This window comes from Colletes latitarsis, chromosome 1 (assembly GCF_051014445.1).
Source record: "Colletes latitarsis isolate SP2378_abdomen chromosome 1, iyColLati1, whole genome shotgun sequence".
Classification (NCBI taxonomy): Eukaryota; Metazoa; Arthropoda; class Insecta; order Hymenoptera; family Colletidae; genus Colletes; species Colletes latitarsis.
In genome coordinates this window covers 40,567,879-40,595,626 of record NC_135134.1, presented here as the reverse complement: position 1 = coordinate 40,595,626, position 27,748 = coordinate 40,567,879, and the positions used below count along the sequence as shown (strand labels likewise).

General features: G+C 32.2%; 1 protein-coding gene across 14 annotated transcripts in view; it reads right to left on the bottom strand.

Moving 5' to 3' along the window:
- Window positions 1–27,748, bottom strand: part of LOC143345172 (uncharacterized) — a 219,313-nt gene that overhangs the window by 58,248 nt on the left and 133,317 nt on the right. For all 14 annotated transcript variants that reach the window (XM_076772050.1, XM_076772080.1, XM_076772072.1 and 11 more), the window contains one exon: window positions 4,635–4,742. In XM_076772050.1, the coding sequence (XP_076628165.1) occupies window positions 4,635–4,742 (108 nt within the window). Of the gene's footprint in view, window positions 1–4,634; window positions 4,743–27,748 lie in introns of those variants that run through there.

The window sequence follows — 27,748 nt, the reverse complement described above, 5'->3', positions numbered from 1 at the left end:
GGCCCCGTGGATGGCGAATACACTACTGAATTTATTGTGTACATCGTGGATTAGGTGTACTAACGAGTAGTTCTAAATTCGAATGCTCGAACAGCTGCGTTAAAACGTGCGCAGACGCGATGCGCGTCGGAGTCGTCGCCTAGCGTTTGGTTAGGTTAGCGAATTTTATAGAAAGAAAATTGTTAGATGCTGAATCAACTTCAGTCCCGTTGAAACGCTCGGTTGACCTTGCCTGACGTCACATCGCCGAACAGTGACTCTCACTTCACCGAAGCTGACCATATTTTCATGCCGTAAAGCTGCTTCGCCCGTTGTTGCTCGGTACTAGTGCCATTCGAGTAGCTTGAAATTCGAGACGAGCAGAACTCGTTTCGTTGAACGAACTCGAGTGTTCGGTCGTTCGAGTAACGACTTACGAGTATTTGTTCGTGACACTCGATACACGTTCGAATACTCGACTCGATTCGGCAAATCTATCTTATCGACGGAACGTTTGAATTTTTCTACTATTCTCGAATAGTTTCTCGTTCGCTAAACTTGATATTAAACTCGTTTTTCTCAGAAATGTGTCTGGAATTATTTTCCTTAGCCCGAGGTATCGTATCGATGGAAGCGTGTAATAATTGTTTTGCAATTTAATCAAGCTTAATTAAAGTGGAATTTATCATTACACGCGCCACACGATTGTTTTATTATTTACTTTTAAATATATTTACAACACTAAAAGGCTACCATTACCTATATTACAGATAACAACAGAAATAGAAAAATAACAAATGAATATATGGTAAAATTTGTAATATTTACCTCGTGTTATTTTTACCAAGTATAATGACTGCAATTACGCGTGCAATTGCAAACGCTACTACGAACGGAAATGCTTTTCTTCGGGTACACTTTAATTTCGATAACCGCTCAAATATAAATCTTTTATGACATTCGTATCGTCAAACTTTTAAATAATTTAACAATTTCCTGCCCCGTTAGAATTGAACGCGCCAATTATTCCGCAATAATCTCGCGCGCGTTAATTTAATATTTCGATACCTGTAATTATTCTATCCAAAGCTGAGATTAAACTGCTTGATAATTTCATACAATCTTAACTAGAGACACGAATCGAGTGCCAGCAGTATTTTAAAAGCGTAATGAATATCAATACCGATATAGAGAATGAACGTTAAGAATAAAATATTTATTATTGCAAAAGACGAAAAGACAAATCACGGGTTCAGAGCATTTACGGAAACCAAATTACACGGTACTGGTACTTTTGATTTTATTTTTTTTTAATTACTGTTTTTGGAAGGTGAGCGACAAATGTTTTTTTGCTCTCAAGTGCACAAATGTTTGTCGTTAATTACACGTATATTGCGCATAGTGGAATTGATGCGTGCAGGTCTCGATCGACCGGGATATCGAAAACTACCGCTGTTCGACACTGACACGAGCAGCGGATACGCATGATTTAACTTCCCGACGAACTAGATAGATATCAAATTAAAATGGACCCATGCTTGCATATTAAACATTCACTTTGCTTATCACGTTTAAGCCGATAATTACGACTGCTTTTATGCGGATAACACGACCGATGAATATGCAAAGGGCTCGAATAAAACACGGAAGTGCACGGCTGTCGTTTACAAACCGATCACGCGAATTAAACATCGCGCGATATTTATGAGCCACTGGAAAAATTAAACGAAATCTACGGTTGGTGTTTTCCAATATTTCATAATGATTTATTGTTACAAGCGAGCCCACTATTCAAGGTGTTGCCATGAAACAAATGCATCTTATTAACACTGGTTTCACTTTTGTTTTATTACACGTGCTGGAGTTATGGGAAATAATGAAATACAATTACCGATAAGATTCCTTACATATTCATTCTATAAATTGCAATAATTTATGACGTACCGACTGGAAGGAACTTTCTACTTGCCCGATATCGTTATTTCGCGCGAGAAATTCGCTCGACGAATTTTTGATGAAAATAGAAAACGATTTTAAACCTTTCTGGCCCAGTGAGATTCGCAAGTGGAAATAGTAATTAATTGTGAGTCGCATTCTATAGATTTTCGAAGTTGTTTTTCTCGATGACAAAATTTTATTCTGTATTTTCGGACTTGTTTTTACACGAGTCACCTACTTCTCGATTGCACAATAAATATTTTTTTTTTATTAAATAGTATTAAAAATATTCTTATTACTTGGCTTCTGTATTCTATACTATCTCATGAATAACAAAGAATTCAATAAAATATATTATCATGCTTTTGATAAATAAATAAAAAAAAAATAATGCAATATTGCCAAAATCGATCATTCAAATTATAGTAATTGGACTATAATATCTACTTCTCGATTGCACAATAAATATTTTGTTTTTATTAAATAGTATTAAAAATATTCTTATTACTTGGCTTCTGTATTCTATACTATCTCATGAATAACAAAGAATTCAATAAAATATATTATCATGCTTTTGATAAATAAATAAAAAAAAAATAATGCAATATTGCCAAAATCGATCATTCAAATTATAGTAATTGGACTATAATATCTACTTCTCGATTGCACAATAAATATTTTGTTTTTATTAAATAGTATTAAAAATATTCTTATTACTTGGCTTCTGTATTCTATACTATCTCATGAATAACAAAGAATTCAATAAAATATATTATCATGCTTTTGATAAATAAATAAAAAATAATGCAATATTGCCAGAATCGATCATCCAAATTATAGTGATTGGATTTAAGTAATAATCAAAATTCTATATTATTTATTCAAGAAAATGCAATATCTATTAATCAATTTTAAAATTCTTCAATTATAAAAAGTGTAATCGTGCTTTTCTGTGTTTAAGATATTCATGAAAAATTCATTTTTTATCTCCTGCGACATTTTTATGTGGAAATGATTGTTTAATCGTCGGAGACAGAAACGTGTTTAACCGCCGATTTTTGTTATTTGCGCTTTTGTTACGCCTATCTGATGTAAATTTTTTCCGTTTGACGTGAACGGCGAAGAATAATTATTCGTTTCGCAGAAAATTGTTTCGCCAGTTTTCCTTCTCGGTTGGAGACTCAGGTAAGTATAACGCTAGAAGCACGGAACTTTTTGTTACGCATAATAACTTCAATCCAATTCATCTCGAGTCGAACGCATACTTAACGGCTGTTTGATGACCGATTCGAAATCAGATGGAATGCACGATTGTACAGGGGAAAGTTGACCTCGAAATACGACGATCTTCCGTGTAAAAATCTTTGAGAGACACAGACGCGCTCTTGCCTTGAGTTTGCGTCCTCGAACAGCAAGGAAATTCATTAACCCTAAAATGTCTATGTTGAATTTCACTTTTGAAAATTAAAAACAAGCGTCCATAATTTATTATTGGTAAAGCAATTACAAAATTAGGAACAGAAGAGTCTAAAATAATTTTAGAAGTTAAACAAGTAATTAATCTTTCATTTTTTTGCTCGAATTTCTTAAAACAAAAAACAGAAATGGACAAAATAGTAATGTATGTTGAATTTCACTTTTGAAAATCAAGAACAAGCGTCCATAATTTATTATTGGTAAAGCAATTATAAAATTAGGTACAGAAGAGTCTAAAATAATTTTAGAAGTTAAACAAGTAATTAATCTTTCATTTTTTCTTAAAACAAAAAACAGAAGTGAATAAAATAATAATATATTACTAATTTAACTATAGTATGGGAATTCTTTATTTTAAGAAATTAAAAAATTTAAAATAATAACAACTTAAGTGGCAAACAACTTACTGTTAATGATTTCTTTCGTATAAATGTTCAGGATAATTGTTATTTTTGGTCGCTGCAGAAAATTGTAATTAAGTTTCTTACAAAATTAATTGCAACCAAATTTGATAACGTTCGATAAAAATAATCTACTAAAATCTACATAACTAATACTGTATAAGGGGAATGAAAAGTTTTTTAAAAAGTGAAGATTATAATATTTATAGTTTTTGTTTTCCAAACATTTAAAGCAACAGCATTTTACATACTCACCAGATTATTAATACGTTCATATTTAAATTTACTTATAAAAATTTATTTAATATATATAAATATGAAGTTATTATAGAAAAAGGATAATTTGAATCATTTTTTTACCTAATATTATAGATAATAAGCACAAGTGCATCTATTTTGTGTTAGCTCGATTATTTCTTCAAATGTAAGTATAAATATATTTAATATAATTATATAAATTTGTACATTAATATAAAATTAATATAAATATAAATTATAATATATAAATTCATAATATTTAAGTTTTTATAAAAGTTCTGCAAACAAGTGAAACATGTGTATATAAAAAAAGTATTCCATATTAGGGCAACTGATCCCATAATTAATTTAAGCAAAATAATCTGATAATAATTCAAATATGAATGCCTCGGTATATTAGAATTAGTCATGACTTTAGTAATCATCGTAGGAAAATTAAGACACTAGAAATCATCTCCCAGAAATGTTTTATGAAGTTATGGTTGTAAAATTTCTTATTGTCTTTGGAAAAGAGCAAACTACTGGAAGATTCTCGTTTCACTCGAAAAAGGAACTTCGATTTTGGATAACACTCTTACTCACATTTGCGACTGAGACTTGGAATCTGATTTCTTTCTCTTCTTGGTGATGCTGCCAGTAATCGCACTCATTTTGACCCACAGCGGGTCCTGCAGTTCACACGGGCTTGGCCTGCAACAGAAACGACATAATAAATGTTAGTATGGGTGATTTATATACACCAAATACTATTTCAGATAGTCAAACGCAGATTCAACACGATCACTGTCACGGTGGTCACTGGTGACCGACACTTTGAACGTGTTGCAACATTATTAATGATGAGACAAAAAGAAATGTTTTTACAACAATGATTCTTAAAATGAACATTGCTCTGGAGCTAGCATGTTCATCTTTCGTACAACGCAGGCGAAATTCGACCCCAACAGTTTTTTCTGAGAGAGATAGAAATGTTCAACTTACGAATCACGTCTGAGGTTCATTTTAAGAATCATTACCGTAGTTTATCGCGAAACAGATAGGAGAGAGAAGGGAAATGGGTCCCCTACTTGACGGGGATAGAAATGTTCAATTTACGAATTACGTCTAGGGTTCATTTTAAGAATCATGACATGTAGTTTCTTGAGACAAAGCAGGGAAACGCTTTCCCTAGTCGGAGTAATAGAAATACTCAACTTACGAACCACGTCTGAGGTTCATTTTAAGAATCATTACCGTAATTTATCGCGAAACAGATACCGAGAAGGAGAATGGAAATGGTCCCCATTTGACAGGGATAGAAATGTTCAATTTACGAATCACGTCTAGGGTTCATTTTAAGAATCATGACATGTAGTTTCTTGAGACAAAGCAGGGAAACGCTTTCCCTAGTCGGAGTAATAGAAATACTCAACTTACGAACCACGTCTGAGATTCATTTTAAGAATCATTAGACGTAGTTTAAAATTCTAGTAACGTTGTCTATTTTGTTTGATAATTTCAATTACTTGCATTATCGACGCGATTCGTGCACGAAAAATGAATGTATTTCTTATATTCAAACAATTACTATTTATTCCCGTAATAATTAAAGTTTCGACCACCGTTAGTCTCGATTATTGAAAAGCTAATTACCTAGTTGGGTGGATCCTCAGGATAGTTTGAGGAACAGAATCGATACCGGCACGTGAGAAATTTTTAAACCTTTCCTGCCGCACGGTCGCGTAATTGTGGAACGGTCAGCAATTTTCACATTTCGCTCGATGCATTATATCTTTACCGTAATTACTGCACGTTGACGCACTCGAACGTCTTATTGTATATTTTCACCAAGGATGTCGGTAGTTCCACCGTCGTGCGTGTACTTTATACGTTCGTTTATCGACACGTAAGACGTCTTCTATCGCGTGTTGCATTGTAATGCCTGGCAGAATTCACAATTCGTACGAAGGGACTCGAGACAATTATGGTCAAGGATATATATGACCATCCCGAAGGAACAGACGAGCAGTCCATAAAACGCGAATTCATCGCAGCATGCATTTACCATAATACACTGCTCCAAACAATTAGCGGATCCCAACAGCACGGTGGAACCGAATGAACGTCAAGATTTAAAGAAAAATAACCTTTTGCATATATCAGATATAATTGTTTAAACGATGAAACGATTCGAGTAGACGATTTTATAATTTTAAATAACTCCTGACCATTACAAGTATGAATTCACTAACATAACATTGTTAAACACGATTATTTTGTGCATAATTTTATCGGTGCTACAGAATACAAATTTTTCTTAATTAAATTTCTTATAGACAACTGTTTTCCTCACGCAAAAATAGGGAATCTTATAAATTGTATTTGATTATTGATAAATTCTATATGATAAAACTAACAAAATGAATGATCTTAAATATGCATATTCTTCAAAATTAACTCATTTATGTAATCTTTCAAGTTTCATACTCCGATTAAAAGCACGCTTTTTGCGTATTTTTGAAGCTCATAATGAGACATGGCGTAAGGAAGGATATCTCCTCAAATCAATTTAAGAAAGAAGTAAGAATTGCATATTACAAAATCTAATCTTGAATTAATACAATTACGAAAGTAACAGAATGATCTATCACTCCAGATTTGATAATGGAAATGAAAATTGAATGAGAAGAATATTCAATTAGAATTTACCTTAATATAGATGTAATTTCGAATTAAGTAACTACCATTGGTAATTAGGAAGAAAGAATTTAGTACTGCTCGTTATACAGTCCAACTTTTAATTAAACTATTACAAAGTTAATATGTAATAGACGACCATCAACGAAGGGGATAAAGGGAAATGAGGAACTGCAAGGAATCTCGAGTAGAATTGATATCAGATTGCAAAAAATAGCCTCTGAAGTAACTTCCATCAGAGATCTTGAAGAAAGATGTGGGAATAGCCTATTAAAAAATCCAATCCTGAGCTAACACAATTACATGAGTAATAGAACGATCTATCACTGCAGATTTGATACAGCAAGCGAGGATTGAATCAGAAGAAATCTTAAATAGAATCGATGCAATGATGAATGCAATATCGACCATTGTATATTGTTGGAACTGCATAGATCGAGTCGAATTTTTACCTGTCATCGACGCAAATACAATAACCACGGGATCGTCGATCATTCGAGATTAGGTAAAACATCGAATAAATCGCGAAAGGGTAGAAAGCGATTCTCGATCCACGTATCGAATCGTTCTACGATAATCCCACGTGCGCGACGTTGTTTCGTAATCGTTCGAAGTACGCGGAGGAATTATTAAACGGGATTCTAATTGACCGCGATAATTTCTTGCTGATTTGATGAAACGTAACGATCCTGTGGCGCGAATGTATTAGTCAGCCAACAGCAAATAGGCAATAACCGAGTAGGCTACTGCAAAACGAGTATGGCAGATAGAACGCAGATAGGTACGAATTACACGCTTAGTTGCGTCTGCGGATCTACCTACGCAAAATTTCCCTCCGCGGCTCGCGATGCACGATATCGATAAAGGTGATTGCGGAGGTCAGATTGCAACGCGTTTCTCACGGTTCAGCGACATCTGAAAACCGGGAAACGTTCTAGACCCACTGTTTCTGACCTTTAACAACAATTTCGTAATTGCACATTATACGCGACTTAACGATTCCGTATTTTCCTATCGCGGTATTTAGCCAGGAATCTTCCACGCCCAACATCAGACTTTCCATCGATTTCATTCCATATCGTTCGTTGCCAGATTACTCGTGATATTCAAGATTCGATTCTTGTCTAAATTCTATTTACGCAACGTGTTTCCAAATTACGAGCAATGGACATGTTCGACTTTTGTTCCATCGGGCTAGATGATACAAGTTCCTTAAGAGATGGGTGAAATATTAGATATAGAGGAATGATTCTTAAAATGAACGTTCATCTTTCGTTCAGTGGAGGCAAAATTCGACACCAGCTTCTTGGTCTTCACTCTAGTTGGGAAAATTAGAAATGTTCAATTTACGAATCATGTATTCATTTTAAGAATGATTACTATACTTTGCTATAAAACAAATGTCGGAAAGAAAAAAAAGGAACACATCTCCCAGTTGGTAGGGACATAAATGACCAACTTACGAATCACATCTGGGGTTCATTTTAGGAATCATTGCTGTAGTTTGTCATAAAACAGATATCGAGAAGAAGAAGAAAAAGGTAAACGAATGCATCTCCCATATAAATGTTCAACTTACAAATCACGTCTTGGATTCATTGTAAGAATCAACACTGTAGTTTGTCACAAAACAGGTGTCGAGAAGAAGAAAAAGGTAAACGAACGCATATCCCATATAAATGTTCAACTTACAAATCACGTCTTGGATTCATTGTAAGAATCAACACTGTAGTTTGTCATAAAACAGATATCGAAAAGAAGGTAAACAAACGCTTCTCGCAGTTGGTAGGCATATAAATGATCAACTTACGAATCACGTCTGGGGTTCATTGTAAGAATCATCACTGTAGTTTGTCATAAAACAGGTGTCGAGAAGAAGAAGAAAAAGGTAAAGGAACACATCCCTCAGTTGATAGGGATATAAATGATCAACTTACGAATCACGTCTGGGGTTCATTGTAAGAATCATCACTGTAGTTTGTCATAAAACAGGTGTCGAGAAGAAGAAGAAAAAGGTAAAGGAACACATCCCTCAGTTGATAGGGATATAAATGATCAACTTACGAATCACGTCTGGGGTTCATTGTAAGAATCATTACTGTAGTTTAGTCATAAAACAGATATCGAAAAGAAGAAGAAAATGAGAAATGAACGCGTCCCCCAGTTGGGAGGGATATAAATGTTCAACTTACGAATCACGCCTGGTTCAAAAACTTCGAAAGAAATACAATTCTAGAGACATTGTCGCGTTTTTGATGACTTCCAATGCTCTTGTTTTTATCTTTCGATTCTTCGCAAAACACTGTCCGTGATTTAATATTTGAATTGTCGATATGAAATCTGAATGTTTCGATAATTGCTCCAAATGTCAAAGAAAGTGAGAAAGCTTGAAAATCTGTTGACTTAAAATAAGAACGACCGTTTGACACGTAATATTCCACGGGACTTTTAAATTTAACGTTGCGCCGTCTGGATTACATTAAATTTAACTAATTTTAATCGTTCCCTATGACATCATTGCGTCTGATATCGATATTGCGTTGAGAAAACTCAACAATAACGAAGGTCAGAGTACAAGAGATAAATTACAACCGATAGCTTCGTTCGATTCAATATCGTCCACAATGTTTCAATCAATTTTAACCAGCTTACAAGAGCAACGAATGACTCTGACTAATGTCTCGAATAAAAAGTTTTTATTCAATATACAATACTACTCTAGAATTGTTATAATAGAAAAAAGTTTGAAAAGAAATTATCCAAATCGAAAAGTTAATTTATTAAATTATGAAATGCATCAACCTTTTTTTATATTAATAAACAAGAGAGACGAGCTTCGATCAATTTTGTACCTTAAATAGAGATCACCTCACGAACGTCTTGAAGAAATTTAATTATGAAATTGGGGGATAGTTTCTGCATTGCTCTCGTTAGGTAAATCCTCAACTGTTAGGGTCAATTGCTTGTTATACGACTGTTACACATTGTTGGACAGAATCAGTATCAATGGTAAAAAAAGAAATTAGATCAGAGTACGTTCTCGTACCCTGATTTCTGTACTTTCTGTTTTCAGAAATTAGGCCACGGACTACTATATCGAGCCAACCTTTAAAATCGATGACACAGAAGATAATGGTAACAATAGATTAGGTTGTAAATACACTAATTAACCGAACATCAATGTTGAAAGAAGCCTTATACATTTACTGAAATAATATCGGTAAGCCATCGTTCAATTGGATTGACAGTATATTTATGTTCATGATTTAGTTTTCATAGACAGAAGTTGCACAGAATCAGAAAATCTATGAACAACTAAACTTTTGAGCGTTGAGTAAGTAAAAAATGTGATTTTACGCTATTTCTATACATTTGGTACAAATAACTATGGAAATAATTGTTAATACGAATTGTCTTATTTTTAATATCATTTAAATACAGTAATGATTCGTAAAATGAACTCCAGACATGATTCGTAAGTTGAAAGTTTATATCCCTCCCAACTTGGTGACACGTTTATTTGCCTTTTCTTTGACATCCGTTTCGCAACAAACAAGTACAGTAATGACTCTTAAAATGAACTCCAGACGTGATTCGTAACTTGAACATTTATATCCCTCCCAACTGGGAGGATTCCCCCTTCGAACCATTGAAGCATGAAAGACGACATTTAAAACGCGATATGTTCAACTTAAGAATCACATCAGGGGTTCATTTTAAGAATCATCACTGTAGATCGTGATCAATTTCGCGTGTTATTGTGCAGAGTGGTCGTTCCAGAGATCGAGCTGATCTACAATACGATCGAAGATAGCTTGCAAGTGCAGAAACAAACAGGTTTCGAGCTACTTTACCATTCATCGAATCTTTCTTAAATTAATCATTCAGTCGCAGAAGCAACAAAGAAGATGTGTGCATATGCACTTCTGAACACCGTATCGCGAAACATTCTTAGCCAAGTGGCTGGAAGAGCCAAGAAATATTGGAGTAGATCAGTGACAGATGAACTTCACAGCCAAATACACGTTCACTGTTGAAGTACATCTTTCGAAGTGTCTTCTTCGATTAAGGAGACTACTTCACCGCCTGGTCAAGTCTTCGATCTCCACTTGAAGTTCTCGATACTCTGAATCTCTGAATGATAGACGTGAATCACATCATTACAAACAAAGAATTTAATTTCAATCGTAAACTAATTATTTTAATTACTTTTTTAGAGTTTAAATTATTTTCTACTGGCGAAGAATAAATTTTGAGTTCAAAGACTGAGACGTTAGGGATGTATTTAGCAAAAATTGTTGACAAAAATACGAAACCTTTCCAAGGAACTTAGGTATTAAGTATTTCTAATTAGAAATAATTAGACTTTTTCGATTCGATAAATTCCAACGGATCCTTGTCTAAATTCAATTGGAATTGTTTAATCTCAACGCAGACCACACGCCGTTAAACGTATGAGCCGAAACTCGAGACTAGTTGCAATTTAACACGGTGTACCGTGTTTCCAGATATTCCTAGTGGCAATTTCTCTAGTAAATATAGCCAGTTGAACGTAAGCGCGTCACAAAGGGACAAATTGAACGCAGGCGTTGATCTTTCGTCAGACACCCGACATACATAGTTGCTACACTAACGTCACACCTAATCACCGTCACGATCCGTGCTCTCCGCGCCGTTGCTCGACCGTATAGTTGGCGCGATGTCTTTGCGATAAAGATGATGGTCCTGGCGTTTACCAAACCCCGCCACCAACGAATTATATTAAGCAATTACGCCATAATGAAAATTTAAAAAAAAAGCTCGAATTCCTCTTTATTTACTGAATCGATATATTTCTGAAAATGATATACCATTTGGAAAATTTCCATTCTTTTATGAGCAGTAAAAATCACGAACTACAATTTTATGTTCGTCTTTCGAGTTCGAGGAAAAAGATCAAATTACTTAGAGAAGTGATTAATTAGCTTTCATGCATTTTGTTTTAGCCTTCAGATACATAAAACATCTTAAAATTTACGAATATATTTGAACTTTCATTAAAATTTGAATTTACACAGCAAACTGTAACTATTTTTTTACACATGACGAATATATTCGTCGTAAATGTTGCCATATCTACATGACAAATATACTCGTCAAAAACAACTGGTTAAAGATCGAGTGTCCAGGTGACTTATGAACTAGATTATGTCTCTCATATTGTCACAACTCGACCCCAACGCAGCGACAGCATTGAAGATCACAAACTACAATTTTATACTCATTTTTCAAGTTCGAGGATTTTAATTGGATTGATTTCAAATTTTCACAAAATTTGTTTTATTAAAAAAAGATCAAATTTCTTAGAGAAGTGATTAATTAGCTTTCATGCATTTTGTTTTAGCCTTCAGATACATAAAATATCTTGAAATTTACGAATATATTTGAACTTTTATTAAAATTTGAATTTAAACAGCAAACTGTAACTATTTTTTACACATGACGAGTATACTCGTCGTAACACAAAATGTTGCCACATCTTCATGCCAAATATACTCATCAAAAACAGCTGGTTAAAGATTGAGTGTCCAGGTGACTTATGAACGAAAGTGTGTCTCTCATATTGTCACAACTCGACCACGATGCAGCGACAGCATTGAAGATCACAAACTACAATTTTATACTCATTTTTCAAGTTCGAGGATTTTAATTGGATTGATTTCAAATTTTCACAAAATTTGTTTTATTAAAAAAAGATCAAATTACTTAGAAAAGTGATTAATTGATTTTCATTTATTTTGTTTCAGTCTTCAAATACATAAAACATCTTGAAATTTACGAATATATTTGAACTCATTAAAATTTGAATTCAAACAGCAAACTGTAACTATTTTTTACGCATGACGAGTATACTCATCGTAACACAAAATGTTGCCACATCTTCATGCCAAATATACTCATCAAAAACAGCTGGTTAAAGATTGAGTGTCCAGGTGACTTATGAACGAAAGTGTGTCTCTCATATTGTCACAACTCGACCACGATGCAGCGACACTTTAACAGACCCGCGCTGTAGATTGTTTTCGGAAGTGTATATTCACAGATATCGCGACGACGATGGGAATTCGATAAAATCCCAAGAGCCAGGGCCATAAAACCTGACCTTAAGCGTCACGGTCCGCCAGACGGGATTAAAAAGCGTCAACGCGTGTCTTGCGACATCGTTTGTTCTTTCGACGCTTTCCGCTCGTTTTTTACCGCTTATCAGCGCGAACGCGCGTGATGCGACGCACAGTGGCCCATTTTAACGAAATGCTGGCCAAAATATGAAGGTTTTGATTTGTACAAGAATTGGTATTGTAGGGTTTTCGAGGTCACTGATTACGAATCTAAAGTAAAAATTTCGAAAAATAAAATGGCCAAAGTATCATAATAGCCTGAAAATTGGTATCCTTGAGTTTTCGAGGTCACTGATTACGAATCTAAAAGCACAATTTTAAAAAACTAGGTCAAACATTCGAATATGTTGACAAAAATGGTAATATTCTAATTAAAATTGTAATTAATGACTAGACTTTTTTTATATTGTTGATGTACAAAGTTTACATCTATAACGTGTATTTTATGGACAAAAGAGCTGATTTGTAGTTAAAAAATTGCATTTTGGCCAGCTTTTCGGCGAAAGAAAAGAGAATCGACAGTCCTGGGACGAGCAGAGCCTTGCATCGCGTAACCACATAAATCGCAAATAGATGAAACTGGATTTTATCATAGATTAGAATTTTATTTCATCGAACGATCGTGCGAACCACGAGTTAACGTAATTCGGTCCCTCGAGCCATCTGGGTTATCTTGGGTTAGATTATAAAACAGCCTTAGAAGCTGAACTTGGCCCCTTCACCCTGCTTACTATACTTCCTCCATGATTACTTTGTTTTATTTAGCGAATAAAGTCGTCAAATAGAACGAAAATTATCATTTTAATTTTTAAACGGTAGACTTCAAATAGAATATGTCACTGTAAATTAATTTGGAACAAAGAATATATTTCATTATTCGATCAAATAAAATACATTATTATAAATTAATTTGAAATTAAAAATATATTTTATTACTCGACCAAATTTAAATTTGAATTTGAATTTTATTATTTCACTATCTCTGTTTTTTTAAACAGTTTTATAAATTTTAAATAGAATTCAATTTTTGATAAAAAAGTTACATGAATTTATCCATTATTTTGTCCATTAATTTTTTGCATGTTTTTAGCAATTAATAGCCCAAATCCTCAAACGCAATATCGTAACTTTTTATTTTCGTTTCGTTTTGGCGTGTAGAATCACCCTCAAAAATATTGACCACTCATAGATAAACACTTGCGAAAACGGAGAAACACATATACTTTGACAACACAAAATTTAGCATACACACAGGGAATGTTCTTAATTATGTTGATTTGTAACATCTGAGTGGTAATGTGTTTCAAAAGGAAGTTCCACAGAATTCTTTCGATATATTGTTGCTAATAAACTACAAATAAATTATTGTCTGCAACTCTTAATTCGACGATCAGTAGCAACATGGCTGGCAAAAGGAAACAAACAGCTAATATACACGAGAACTCGTTAGAAAATTATATTTGGAAGGTAAATCTTTTCGTAAAGTAAGGAAACTAGTAGATGCGTTTCACCATACAAAACCTAATAAAAACAAAAATTAATTTATTTGGACATGTTAAAAAAAACAACAAATGATATGTAAATAGAAAAATGAAAGAACAATAAATAATAAATTTTAATATGTTTTAGAACCTAGAAAGTTTCTGTTGTCCTAACATATCCAGTATTTTCTTCTGTTTAAACATATTCAAAATAAAAAAAAATTTAATTATTCCATTGTCAAAAATGTATAGTATTTAGAATAATTTCTTGGTTTATTCATGTAAAAATTATATTATCAACAACGAACTATGCAATCTTACATCACATGAAAACAAATTTTGTTTTAAATGTACAGTTGTTTTTAAATAAATGTATCGTGTTATTTATTTTTGCAACAGTTATTATTTCCATTCCAATTATAAACAAGTTTGCTAGTGACACGACGGTGTAATGACTGATATTTGTTTAACTGCAGAACAGCATTTAAAATGTTATTAACTGTTGTACAATAATTATATGTCTGTACTTACATGACAGTAAATAAATTAGTCATCAAACTAAAATGAGTGTGGCAGGCTTAATTTAAACCGTGTCGAAAGCAGTATTGAAAAAGACAAATTCAACAAAATATCGACTTTCTTACATAAAATGAAGACAACATTTTACATTTTGTTTCCAACAAATGGAAGATGTACTTTTTTTAATTAAATTCATCTCTATGAATGTAGAATTATTTTCACCGTTTAAAAATCATATATTTAAATAACTGAATATGACTTCCATGATGAAAATGATCCACCGATAAATATCAAACTGAAATTTAATTTTTAAAAATTAAATATCTAGTTTAAATTTAATTTTTAAAAATACCTTACATATGCATCGAATTTCTATATTTTTAAACTGTAGCTAATAACTATTTCCTACAAAATATGTTACAAAATCTTGCGTAAACATTAAAAATTGTGTTTTTTGGTAATGGAAAATCTCGTAGATGAGGCATAAAGTCACACTTTTTGGCTTTCGACTCGCCCGTCAATAAAGGTTTAGTTGACAATTCATTGAAACTGACAACAATTCATCAGACATCAACAAATCCAGTTTCACTCGAATGCACAGACGAGCGAATTTCTGTCGTTTGAATCGGTCGACCGCGGACTTGACTGGCAGGACTAATTTGCCACACGTGGACGAAACCAACGCGCGTTTCGCCTCTTTTCCTTTCCTTCCAACGCAATCATTCGACTGGCTCTCGCTGTGTCGTCTTTTCGCGTCTCATCGGTTCATTTCTCTCGAATCGATAAACGCGAGAACTTGGGGAATCTTCGAATATTTGATAAGTATTCGAATTTTACGAATATTAGATAAGTATTCGAATTTTACGAATATTAGATAGTATTCGAATATTTCGAATATTAGATAAGTATTCAAATATTAGATTAGTATTCGAATATTACGAATATTTGAACATTCGAATATTAGATTAGTATTCGAATATTACGAATATTTGAACATTCGAATATTAGATTAGTATTCGAATATTGCGAATATTAAATAAGGATTCGAATATTACGAATATTAGATAAGTATTCAAATATTAGATTAGTATCCGAATATTACGAATATTTGAACATTCGAATATTAGATAAGTATTCGAATTTTACGAATATTAGATAAGTATTCAAATATTAGATTAGCATTCGAATATTGCGAATATTAAATAAGGATTCGAATATTACGAATATTAGATAAGTATTCAAATATTAGATTAGTATCCGAATATTACGAATATTTGAACATTCGAATATTAGATAAGTATTCGAATTTTACGAATATTAGATAAGTATTCAAATATTAGATTAGTATTCGAATATTGCGAATATTAAATAAGGATTCGAATATTACGAATATTAGATAAGTATTCAAATATTAGATTAGTATCCGAATATTACGAATATTTGAACATTCGAATATTAGATTAGTATTCGAATATTACGAATATTTGAACATTCGAATATTAGATTAGTATTCGAATATTGCGAATATTAAATAAGGATTCGAATATTACGAATATTAGATAAGTATTCAAATATTAGATTAGTATCCGAATATTACGAATATTTGAACATTCGAATATTAAATCAGTATTCGAATATTACGAATATTAGATAAGTATTCAAATATTAGATTAGTATTCAAATATTACGAATATTTGAAAATTCGAATATTAGATAAGTATTCGAATTTTACGAATATTAGATAAGTATTGAAATATTAGATTAGTATTCGAATATTACGAATATTTGAACATTCGAATATTAGATTAGTATTCGAATATTACGAATATTTGAACATTCGAATATTAGATTAGTATTCGAATATTGCGAATATTAAATAAGGATTCGAATATTACGAATATTAGATAAGTATTCAAATATTAGATTAGTATCCGAATATTACGAATATTTGAACATTCGAATATTAGATAAGTATTCGAATTTTACTAATATTTGAACATTCGAATATTACGAATATTTGATCATTCGAATATTAAATCAGTATTCGAATATTACGAATATTAGATAAGTATTCAAATATTAGATTAGTATTCAAATATTACGAATATTTGAAAATTCGAATATTAGATAAGTATTCAAATATTACGAATATTTGATCGTTCGAATATTACGAATATTTGACCATTCGAATACAGTAATTCGAATACTTAAATACTCAATTACTATTATTCAAATAGTTCCAGTACTCGAATGAAAAATTATTTATATATTTGCATTAGAACTGAAATTATTTTCTCTTAGATAATTCGAATATTCGACGAATATAATTTAAATACTATTCGAATAGGTATACTGTGCACTATCCATGTATCTGAACATTATAAATTAAGTTCTTCAAGTTTATCGTTCTTTATCAAACTTTATTTCTATTTCAACTATTTAACAATATCCTACACATTTCAATTTCAGAGAAGAAACATTGTATGAAATATTACGAACAAAATGTATGAAATGAAAATATATTTTAAAATGGAACGATAATTTTCAAGAACTTGATTCAAATCCTCATCATAGAATTCAAACACTGTTTGAATTATCCAGATATATTTATACTTGACTTTTATCGACATTTTCTTGAATCTTTTACGAAGAAACATTATGAAAGACCTCTTTCGATTTTTATAATTTAATTTTGTTCAAATTGCATAGCATTTCTCGCTTACGTGGACGATTGTTAAAATTGCTATTCCGCGGAAAGATATTCCAAGGAGCGTCGAGTCGACGGGAATTTAATTAAAAAAACTTAACTGCACGTAAAGGTTAATTACAAAACACGATCCGCGCCGGAGGAATTGTCGACCCGTGATTCGACCAGCTTGTGTTCAATCTCATCGTCCTGTCGTTCAATCGTAGTACAAGTATCGCCTATTATTTTTCGTCCTCAACGAGTTACGTGCGACCTTTTTTCCTCGCGGACGCAATGCGAGTTGCACGCAACAATCGGTTCCAGAGTCGTGCGACTTTTACAGATCGTTCCTACGTTCGCGAGATTAATTGAAAGCAATTAAGTCCCACGATTGGAATTTCGATAGAGACGACGAAGAATTCCTAACAGTACCGTTAGAGCTTATAAATAATTCCAATCTGAATATCCCTTTCGGACCTGTCGACAACATACGTTTTCATGGTATCATAAAGTCATTCATTTTCTGATGCATAATACATATTTGTGTACGAGTATCATACGTGCAAGTTATCACGAAAACGGCCAAGTCATATATTTCCAGCTACAAAATAATTAAACTTTTATGTTTGACCAGGTTGAAAAAATATTTTTCCATCACCGATGCTCAAATTGATCAAAAATTAAATGTTCTAGAAATGTGAAATTTGTCTGAGGCGATTTAATTTTATGAATAATTTCTATACGATCAATTTAAGAATCATTACTGTATACGATGGACTATACAGGGTGTTGGGCCACCCCTCAGAAAAATTTTAATGGGAGAAAATCAAAAATACCAATTTGTTGATTGAGTCTTCATTAAAAAGTTATTGAAACATTTCAAATTATTCACGGAAAAATTATTTTCAGTTGCGGAAGTCAATTACAATCATTTTTGGTGAATAGACATACCCTTGAAATCCTACTCACTTTCGAGAAAAAAATTCTTTACCGAAAATATAATGTCTTACCATGAATGAACGATTCCCCTTAAATTTCATGTGTTTCAAATCATTCTAAAAAAATTATTTTTGGGTACGGGGGTCAATTACAATCATTTTTTATCATTAGGCATAGTTTCGAAATCCTAACCATTTTCGAGAAAAAAATTCTTTACCGAAAATCTAATGTGAGACCAGAAATGCTTCCCTAAAATTTCATGCGAATCTTTAAAATGTCATAACTCCTGAACGGTTTGGACGATTTTAATGTTTAAAAAAGCAAACGACGCGTATTTTGATGGAGAATATGTAGAAATTCCAAAAATAATCGAAAAGTTGATCCTTGACCTCGGAAAATGAGGAAAACTCCATAAAAATGGTCCAATATTCAAACGGCCATAACTCCTATAATAGTGAATATATTTCAATGAAACTTTTTTCTGAAGTAGAGCCCATAGGTACCTACAAAAAAGTATTACACAACTTTTCTGTAGGACGTCAAATAAAATTACTAAAAATCAAAAACGAATTTTTAAGAAAAATTGACGGGGGGTAGGTGCCTAAATTTTTCGACGAAAAAAAAAAATTTCATATCGTACTAAAAAAATTATTTTCCGCTGCGGGGGTCAATTACAATCATTTTTTATGAATAGACATACCCCCGAAATCCTACTCATTTCCTAGAAAAAAATTCGAGAAGGTGTGAAATTTTTCGACAAAATTAAAAAATTTCAAATCGTTCTGGAAAAATTATTTTTGGTTGCAGGGTTCAATTACAATCATTTTTGGTCCATATACCTACCCCCGAAATCCTACGTACTTTCGAGAAAAAAAATTCTTTACCGAAAATATACTTTCTGGTCGGAAATGTTTTTATAACTTTTTAACGAAGCCTCAATCAACCAATTAGTATCCTTGATTTTCGTCTTATTTTAGCCTCTAGAATCTGCCATTAAAATTTTTCCCACGAGTGGCCAAACACCCTGTATAGTAATGATTCTTAAAATGAACTCCAGACGGAATTCGTAAGTTGAACATGTCAACCCCGAAATTATATTCATTTTAAAAGTCATTACTGTAATTACCAAAAACATATCGATATAAGATACGACATGAAACACAATTTTTCTAGCATTGTAATGTAGTTGTAATTTCTCTTAGAAATTTTATACTTTACGAGTTTCACAAGTCAATGTTTTATTCATTTATCTATACCATACTAGAATAAAGATAACTAACTAAACATTAAAATAGATCATCAGTTACAAAATCTCTACAAATTTGATTTATATGAATGTTTAAACAATATCATTATTAATATCAAATTCACAATTCGTGTGTTTGTGAATTCCCTATAGCCACTGCTAATTTTGTTTAGTTGCTCTTTATGTTCCAACAAAAAGTATAGACTACTTAATTTATCTGAAATTTTCTTAATAAATCAGTATTAAGAAAAATCGAAACCATATTAGGGTCTCTATCAATCAAACAACAAAGCAGAGATCTTTTAAAAGGCAATTTTTATTCAAAATGTAGTTTAGAAGGAAATTTTTTAAACAAAGGTTTCAATATATAATTAAATCTGAACCGTTTAATATTACAATAGGAATATACGTATAATGGTGACTCAATTTTTTAACATATTATATAGAAAATACAGAATCTAATGGAATCTCGTGTACCTTCCAATTAAGTTTTTTTAAAATTTTGATACGGATCTGGAAAAATTCAATGACTCGACACAAAGGCCTATTATGGCCGCGCAGTTATTATACATTCGGTGGGTATGTTCGATCATAGCTCAAACGTATAAAATTTTATTCTTTGCAGAATCTGATTTCGGTTTCATTTGCTCGACTCGCTGCGTGTAAATCTTCCACTTTATGGAACCATAAATAACGCTGAACAGAGAGCCTTGTACAGGGTGATTCAAAAGTGACGTTACATAGATAATTTATGATCTTGATGCTACATCTGCGATGTACGACGAGTCACAAAATTATTAACACAGTCAAAACTTTGGTTTTAATATGGGGAAAAAGTAAAAAATAATAAATATTGTTTTTGTTTTGCTTTTGCTTTGTAAATGTATTGAATAATCATCTGAAATAATTCTAATTATTGTACAATATTAATTTTTGCATTCTTTTCGAATTAATTCGAGTTGAACTGATTTTCATTTATTTATGGGTGCAAAATTATTCAGGGAAACTTTTGGAAAGAGAACTCGAAGACACGATTACCCATCAGTTTCTGCATAAATTTCAGAACTGAGTTCAGTGAGTAAAAGTTCACTCTGATGAATGAAATTCGGAAGAATGGAATCTTATTGAATTTAAAAAAAAAGTAATTTAATGACAAGTATGAGCAGACACTAGAAAATACTCTAAATATAGTTAATAATTCTGTCGTTCAAATTAATCTTTTAGGTAACGCAATATACTAAAATTCGATGGTAAAAAAATTAATATTTTTAAAACTTTAAATATTGAGTGTGCACATAAGTTTACGAAATAGAAAAATTTATGAAAAATAGAAAGATTTGTGGAAAAAATATATGTGAATACATATTCTTGTGTAAAACAAAATTACTTTAATTGCTAAAACAAAACGATAAAAAATGGACTGAAGTTTCTAAAAATAGTCGAAAAAAGTATACAATTCTGCAACAGAAAAATTCACTGAGCAGTTAGGCTGTATCGTAATACTTTATAGCATCAAGGGATATTCTTATCACCAGCGTTAGCAAGTTCTAAATTTGTCAGCGTTTTCTACTCTATGATTTGTTCAACAAACGACAGGAAACGCGAGTAAGAAAGCAAAAGCGTGCGAGATTCGAATAACTCAGCAGCGTGACGTTCGCTGAATTATTTCAATTATCAGTTGAAATATAAGTACCGGCTGCAAGAAGAGAATGATAACAAAAAAATGTTATAACCGACGCGTTTATTAGGTATAACTAATCGACTGGAAGTTACAAATTTTCTGTTAATATCGATTCTCTTAAAACGAGACGAAAATTTATCGCGTTTCTTTGCATCAATTCGGCAGGATCGTGTCGACTTTGCATCAACTATCACCACAGTGGTGATATTATCTTGAAAACAATACTGATAAGAAATAAATTATTTGAACATATTTGAACCAACCAAGTATATGAAAAGTGCTGCTTTAAAAAAGGGGAGACTAAAAATAAACTTCTTCCATTTCTACAGTTTTTACACGAATGATCTTTTTGTTGAGAACTCAGACCTATGTTTAAAGAAATAATAGAAGTATATTATAATATTAGTACAAACTTATGCTGTGAGGATTTTTGAAATTTACTGTAGGGGCACTTGACCCAGAAAAATTTTAATGGGAGATTCTAGAGGCCAAAATAAGACGAAAATCAAGAATACTAATTTGTTTATTGAGGCTTCGTTAAAAAGTTATTAACGTTTACAGTTCCGACCGTAATGAATTTTTTTCTCGAAAATGCGCAGGATTTCGAGGGTATGTCTATTCACCAAAAATGATTGCAATTGACCTCTGCATCCAAAAATAATTTTTTTAGAATGATTTGAATTTTTTTTTTTAGCCGAAAAATTTAGGCATCTACCCCCCTTGTCGATTTTTCTTAAAAATTCGTTTTTCATTTTTAGTAATTTTGTTTGACGCCCTATGGAAAAGTTGTCTAATACTTTTTTGTTGGTACCAATGAGCTCTACATTCGAAAAAAGTTTCATTGAAATATATTTACTATTGTGGGAGTTAGGGCTATTTGAAAATTGAACTATTTTTATGGGGTATTTCTCATTTTGCAGGGTGAAGGAATAACTTTTTCAATATTTTTATAATTTCTACATATTCTACACTAAAATACGCGTCGTTTGCCTTTTTAAACATTAAAATCGTCCAAACCGTTCAGAAGTTATGATGTTTTAAATATTCGCATTAAATTTCTGGGAAGCATTTCTGGCCTCAAATTAGATTTTCGGTAAGGAATTTTTTTCTCGAAAGTGCGTAAGATTTCGGGGGTATGTTTATTCACTAAAAATGATTGTAATTGACCTCCGCATCCAAAAATAATTTTTTTAAAATGATTTGAAATTTTTTAATTTAATTTTTTAATAACTTTTTAACGAACCCTCAGTCAAGAAATTGATATTCTTGATTTTCGTCTTATTTTGGCCTCTAGAATCTCCCATTAAAATTTTTCCCACAGGTAACCGAACAACCTGTATATTTAATTCTTCCGATAATATTCGTAACAGATCTATAATTATCTATGGAATATTTAATTTCTTACTTTTGGTAAATGTTTATTGCATATAGTTTCTTGATTTTCCAAAAATACAACGGTCAGCTGACTCTATGTAACATTATATTCGACCAGACAAAGTCTGAGGAAACAGTGAGAAGAGTGGGGATGAAAGCGTTGCAACAACTCGGGGAAACAAAGTTGCAACAAGCCAAGGAATACTGTAAAACAATAAAACAGAGGATTCAAAATAAAATACGTGGCCACCCAGGCCTTTAAGTATCGTTAAACTATAAATTAACGATAATGAAATACCGAACGAAAAAGCAGAACAATCAATGTCAATAAGAATCGCGTGTAATTCCGTTCCAAAAATAACATCTGCCGTTTCTGACAGTCCCTTCCAAATGCAAATTAATCTTATTGATTTCTTAATTTTACTAAATGTTCATTGCATACAGTTTCTTGATTTTCCAAAAATACAACGGTCAGCTGACTCTATGTAAAATTATATTCGACCAGACAAAGTCTGAGGAAACAGTGAGAAGAGTGGGGATGAAAGCGTTGCAACAACTCGGGGAAACAAAGTTGCAACAAGCCAAGGAATACTGTAAAACAATAAAACAGAGGATTCAAAATAAAATACGTGGCCACCCAGGCCTTTAAGTATCGTTAAACTATAAATTAACGATAATGAAATACCGAACGAAAAAGCAGAACAATCAATGTCAATAAGAATCGCGTGTAATTCCGTTCCAAAAATAACATCTGCCGTTTCTGACAGTCCCTTCCAAATGCAAATTAATCTGTGCGCCAAGACGGTCGTCAAATGTATCGCGTTAATGTTTTTTACGCCGAGATTTAATCGTTCCAAGTCTTACTTCGGAAAGATTTCGGTTCGGCTTTCGATTTGCATTCACTTTGCGTTCATCGCGAACAGAGAAAAAAATAAGTCCGAAGCACGGTGAACACAAAAGCATCGCGTGCTCGACGGAAAGTCGTTCCACTTGGCGTTTATCTTGCCAGCGCACAAAAAGTGATACCATTCACGAGGAAAAGGAAAACAAGAACAGATCTTGATAGAACCGCTGCTTTGCAGGTGAAATTAACGCGATCCGCGATCACGAGGCTCCCCTTCGTTGGACTATCCAGCCTCAACATTGCTAAAGACGCGTACAAACGAGTTTATTGCCGAAAGATCGATACGAGATCGTCGAAGATGTTGGTATATAATTTGGTCGCTCGAATCACAGTTTCTCGGTCATTTGCTGATTATGATTTATCCTGGCGTCGATCGGCTACCAGCTCCCAATTAACTTTGCTCAACACCAACAAGTATATTTTATACAATAAATGTACAATATTTAATCAATCTAGTCTTTAACGAGCAGGCTGCGAGTTTTCGGCTACTTTTTGCAACTTCGACGCACAAAATTAATGAAACGATGGATAAAATAGTTTGATAAGAGGAATATTAATATCCCTAATTAGATCAAATTATGTAGATAACGGGGTAGGCTAAAATAACGCCAAGAATGCATAAACTTGACGATATACATTGCAAATGAGAAATTAACTTAACTATTTGGTCAAGAGTAACAGTATGAATTATTTACAGTATTAAATATACCGAAGGAAATAATATTGGACACATTGTGCGAAGAAGTTCACAAAATTAAGATCGTTGTATTATATACAAAGCTAATTAATGGTATTAAAATATATATGCTAGGAGGCATACTAATTTAGTTTTTAATTAATTCGAATTATGTAAATAGTGAGAAATATTTAGTATAAAGAATGTACAATTCGTTAATACGTTATAAAAAAAGGCACGAAGAATGACTACTTAATCAACGGTAATAATATTAATTAAAATATAAGATATACTACAAAAAATAATATGGAAAGAATTGATATTTGTTAAACAGAGATTAAAATTCGCGGTCTTGGCGCTGTGCTACTATTGGTCACATGTTTTAGTGTATGGTTTAATGTATATTTCTGTAAATGCAATACTAAATGTTCGTAAGTTCCAGTTTTAAGCTATTTTCATTTAATAGCGAAATTAGGATTATAATTCTAGACAAATGGTGAAAACAAAAAGAATAACGTCAAGCTAGAAAAGGAATAAAAAGACATCGATAATAATCCAAGAAGATCGAACAGTCCATAGATATGTAAAAATTAATAAAAAAATATATGTGTAAAGGACTCTGGTTACGTCCAATAAAATATTCGAATAAATTCTCTAACCAGCAATTACTAATTAGATAGAAAACAGCAACGAAAAGTTCAATTACTTAGACGAGAGAATCTTCAAAAAAATTTTATATAATTACACCGTCCTTCTACAGGAATTTAAATTACTGGTTTGGATAAAACTCGTATCTTAAAGTAATTAAAATTAACAAACAGCAAAAAACACAATATTTACACTTTGTTTTAGGGGGTACATTAAATATCGTAATTAAAATAAATCATAGTTACGTTACGCTGATTAAACACTATCCATCGAAAAATTTCTTTTATCCAGACCAAATATATTTTCCACGGGCAGACGATTTAATTGTATGCGGCACTATTTTCAACCGAGCATGAACAAAGCAGGTGTTACCGTTCAAAAATTGCTGACATACACTTGATTGGCTAATTTGCATGACTCTTGCACGACAGAATGGCTACAAAGTAAGGGTTCGATCGAGAATCGAAAGTAAGGTCGACGGAATCTCTCGACACGACGAGCATTAAAGACAACCAAGGTTTATCGAGGGAAATAAGAGCGTACGTTATTAGCTGCGTGCAAAGTATGTAACCACCAAGTAATCACGATCATCGTCGTATAGTGTCTACGTTTTAACAACGTCGTCAGCTCGAAACAAGCCATTGTACGATTTTTCAGTCGACAACGCTGAAAACACGCGCGGGGAACTCGATTACTCGTCATTTTTCCCCCCCCACATTTTTGCTTTTCAAAATACGAACCAGAATGAGGCAACGAATACAAATTTTCGATCGACTCGTATACCAACTTCTACGTATATTTTAGTTACATTTTTTTTATTATTTAGTAATTTGTTTACGAATGTAAAACCATTTAATAATTATTTTATTTTCTTGGCGTGTCGAAAAGTATTGCGACGTAGTAGAAGTTTTTTGTTAATAAAAAGTAATTAATTTAACGATTTTGGTCTCTTAATTTCTTTGGAACATTCGATTAATTCCAACTTAAACTTTGTAATCGAATGTTTCGATTTCAATACTCATGCAATAAGAAATACTGAAATGATTAATTATGAAATTTATTTGACTCGAATTTTTAGCAATTTTTAGCGCAAACAAGACGAATAACCTACTCGAGGCTTGATGAAAATTAGTCATAAACGCACAAAGTGCATCGATGACAAGAGGAACACATCGGAGGCTCGTCTGAAAAGCAACTACGAAGCAAAAAATTTAAGTACCGGCAAATTGATCGAGGGTAATTTTATTGGTGTCATAAATCTCCGTTGCGATTTCTAAAACAACAATCGACGAGAAATGGCTCCATTAAATGAATCCTACATTTGTCTCGTGGGTCTAATAGAAGGTACGAAATAAAATTCAAACTCGTGAAAAATGAAAGTACCATTTTTCACCAAGAATTTTGACATTCTCCAGACATTGAATAAATATTGTAACATTTATCAGATATTTCCATTTCTATGAAAAGAACGAATTTCACAATTGACTCCATCTTGACCTCTCGCGATTCACCGTCTAAAAATTAAGTAATCAACATCGAGTCGCTGCTTTTCATCTCAATTTCGAATTTCGAACGATCGTTTTATAATCAAAAGACGTATTTCTAAATTACATTAGATACTGCTATTACAGATTACATTGCTATTGAAATTAATGAACTTCTTTTCAAAATCTGAATCACTGCACTTAAAATTAAGTAATTTTCACTCAATTCTTTCCAACTTTGAACGGATTGTATTTATAATCAGAGGTGTATTGAGAATTAGATACGTCACATAATCGCTAGTTTTCAAATAAAATGATCTCCAAAAACTGAATCCTGTTTTTGAAAGCAAAGATCCTCTTTTTTAAAAATCACTGCTATTCAAATAATCACTGTTTTCAACGCTAGATTTACGGACATTGATAGTTAATATGCAATTTTTCTTTTAAGCTATTGACGTACGATTTAAATCCAAATAATTTTTCAAACATTCAAACATCAAAAAATTAATTTTTCATATAATTTATAAGACTTGATGACGAGTAAGTAGCCTCATAATTGTGAAACTTGACATCAAGACCTTGTGACGTCTCAGACTCGTTATTGCATGACAAGGGGTTAATTAGAGCATATATTCATATCGTTACAATATTTAAATTCAACATAAATTATTAACAAATAACATTTACGATTTCTGTAATTTCAAGTATGGAAAATGACACTTATAATACTGACGAGTTCCGTAAATCTAGATCAACATTCTGGAACCTGTTTTATAAGCTAAATAACTATTCCAAAAATTTGAAAAAATCGATACTTATAGTTAATATGCAATTTCTCTTCTAATCAGGGCATACAGGGAGAAAATTTTGCTGGGAGATTCTAAAGACCAAAATAAGACGAAAATCAAGAATATCAATTTCTTGACTGAGGCTTCGTTAAAAAGTTAATAAAAAATTAAATTAAAAAATTTCAAATCATTCTCAAAAAATTATTTTTGGTTGCGGAGATCAAATACAGTCATTTTTGGTGAATACACATATCCCCGAATTCCTACGCATTTTCGAGAAAAAAATTTATTACCGAAAATTTAATGTGAGGCCAGAAATGCTTATGCAAATCTTTAAAATGTCATAACTTCTGAACGGATTGGACGATTTTAATGTTTCAAACGGCAAACAAGGCGTATTTTAGTGTAGAATATGTAGATATTCCAAGAATATTCG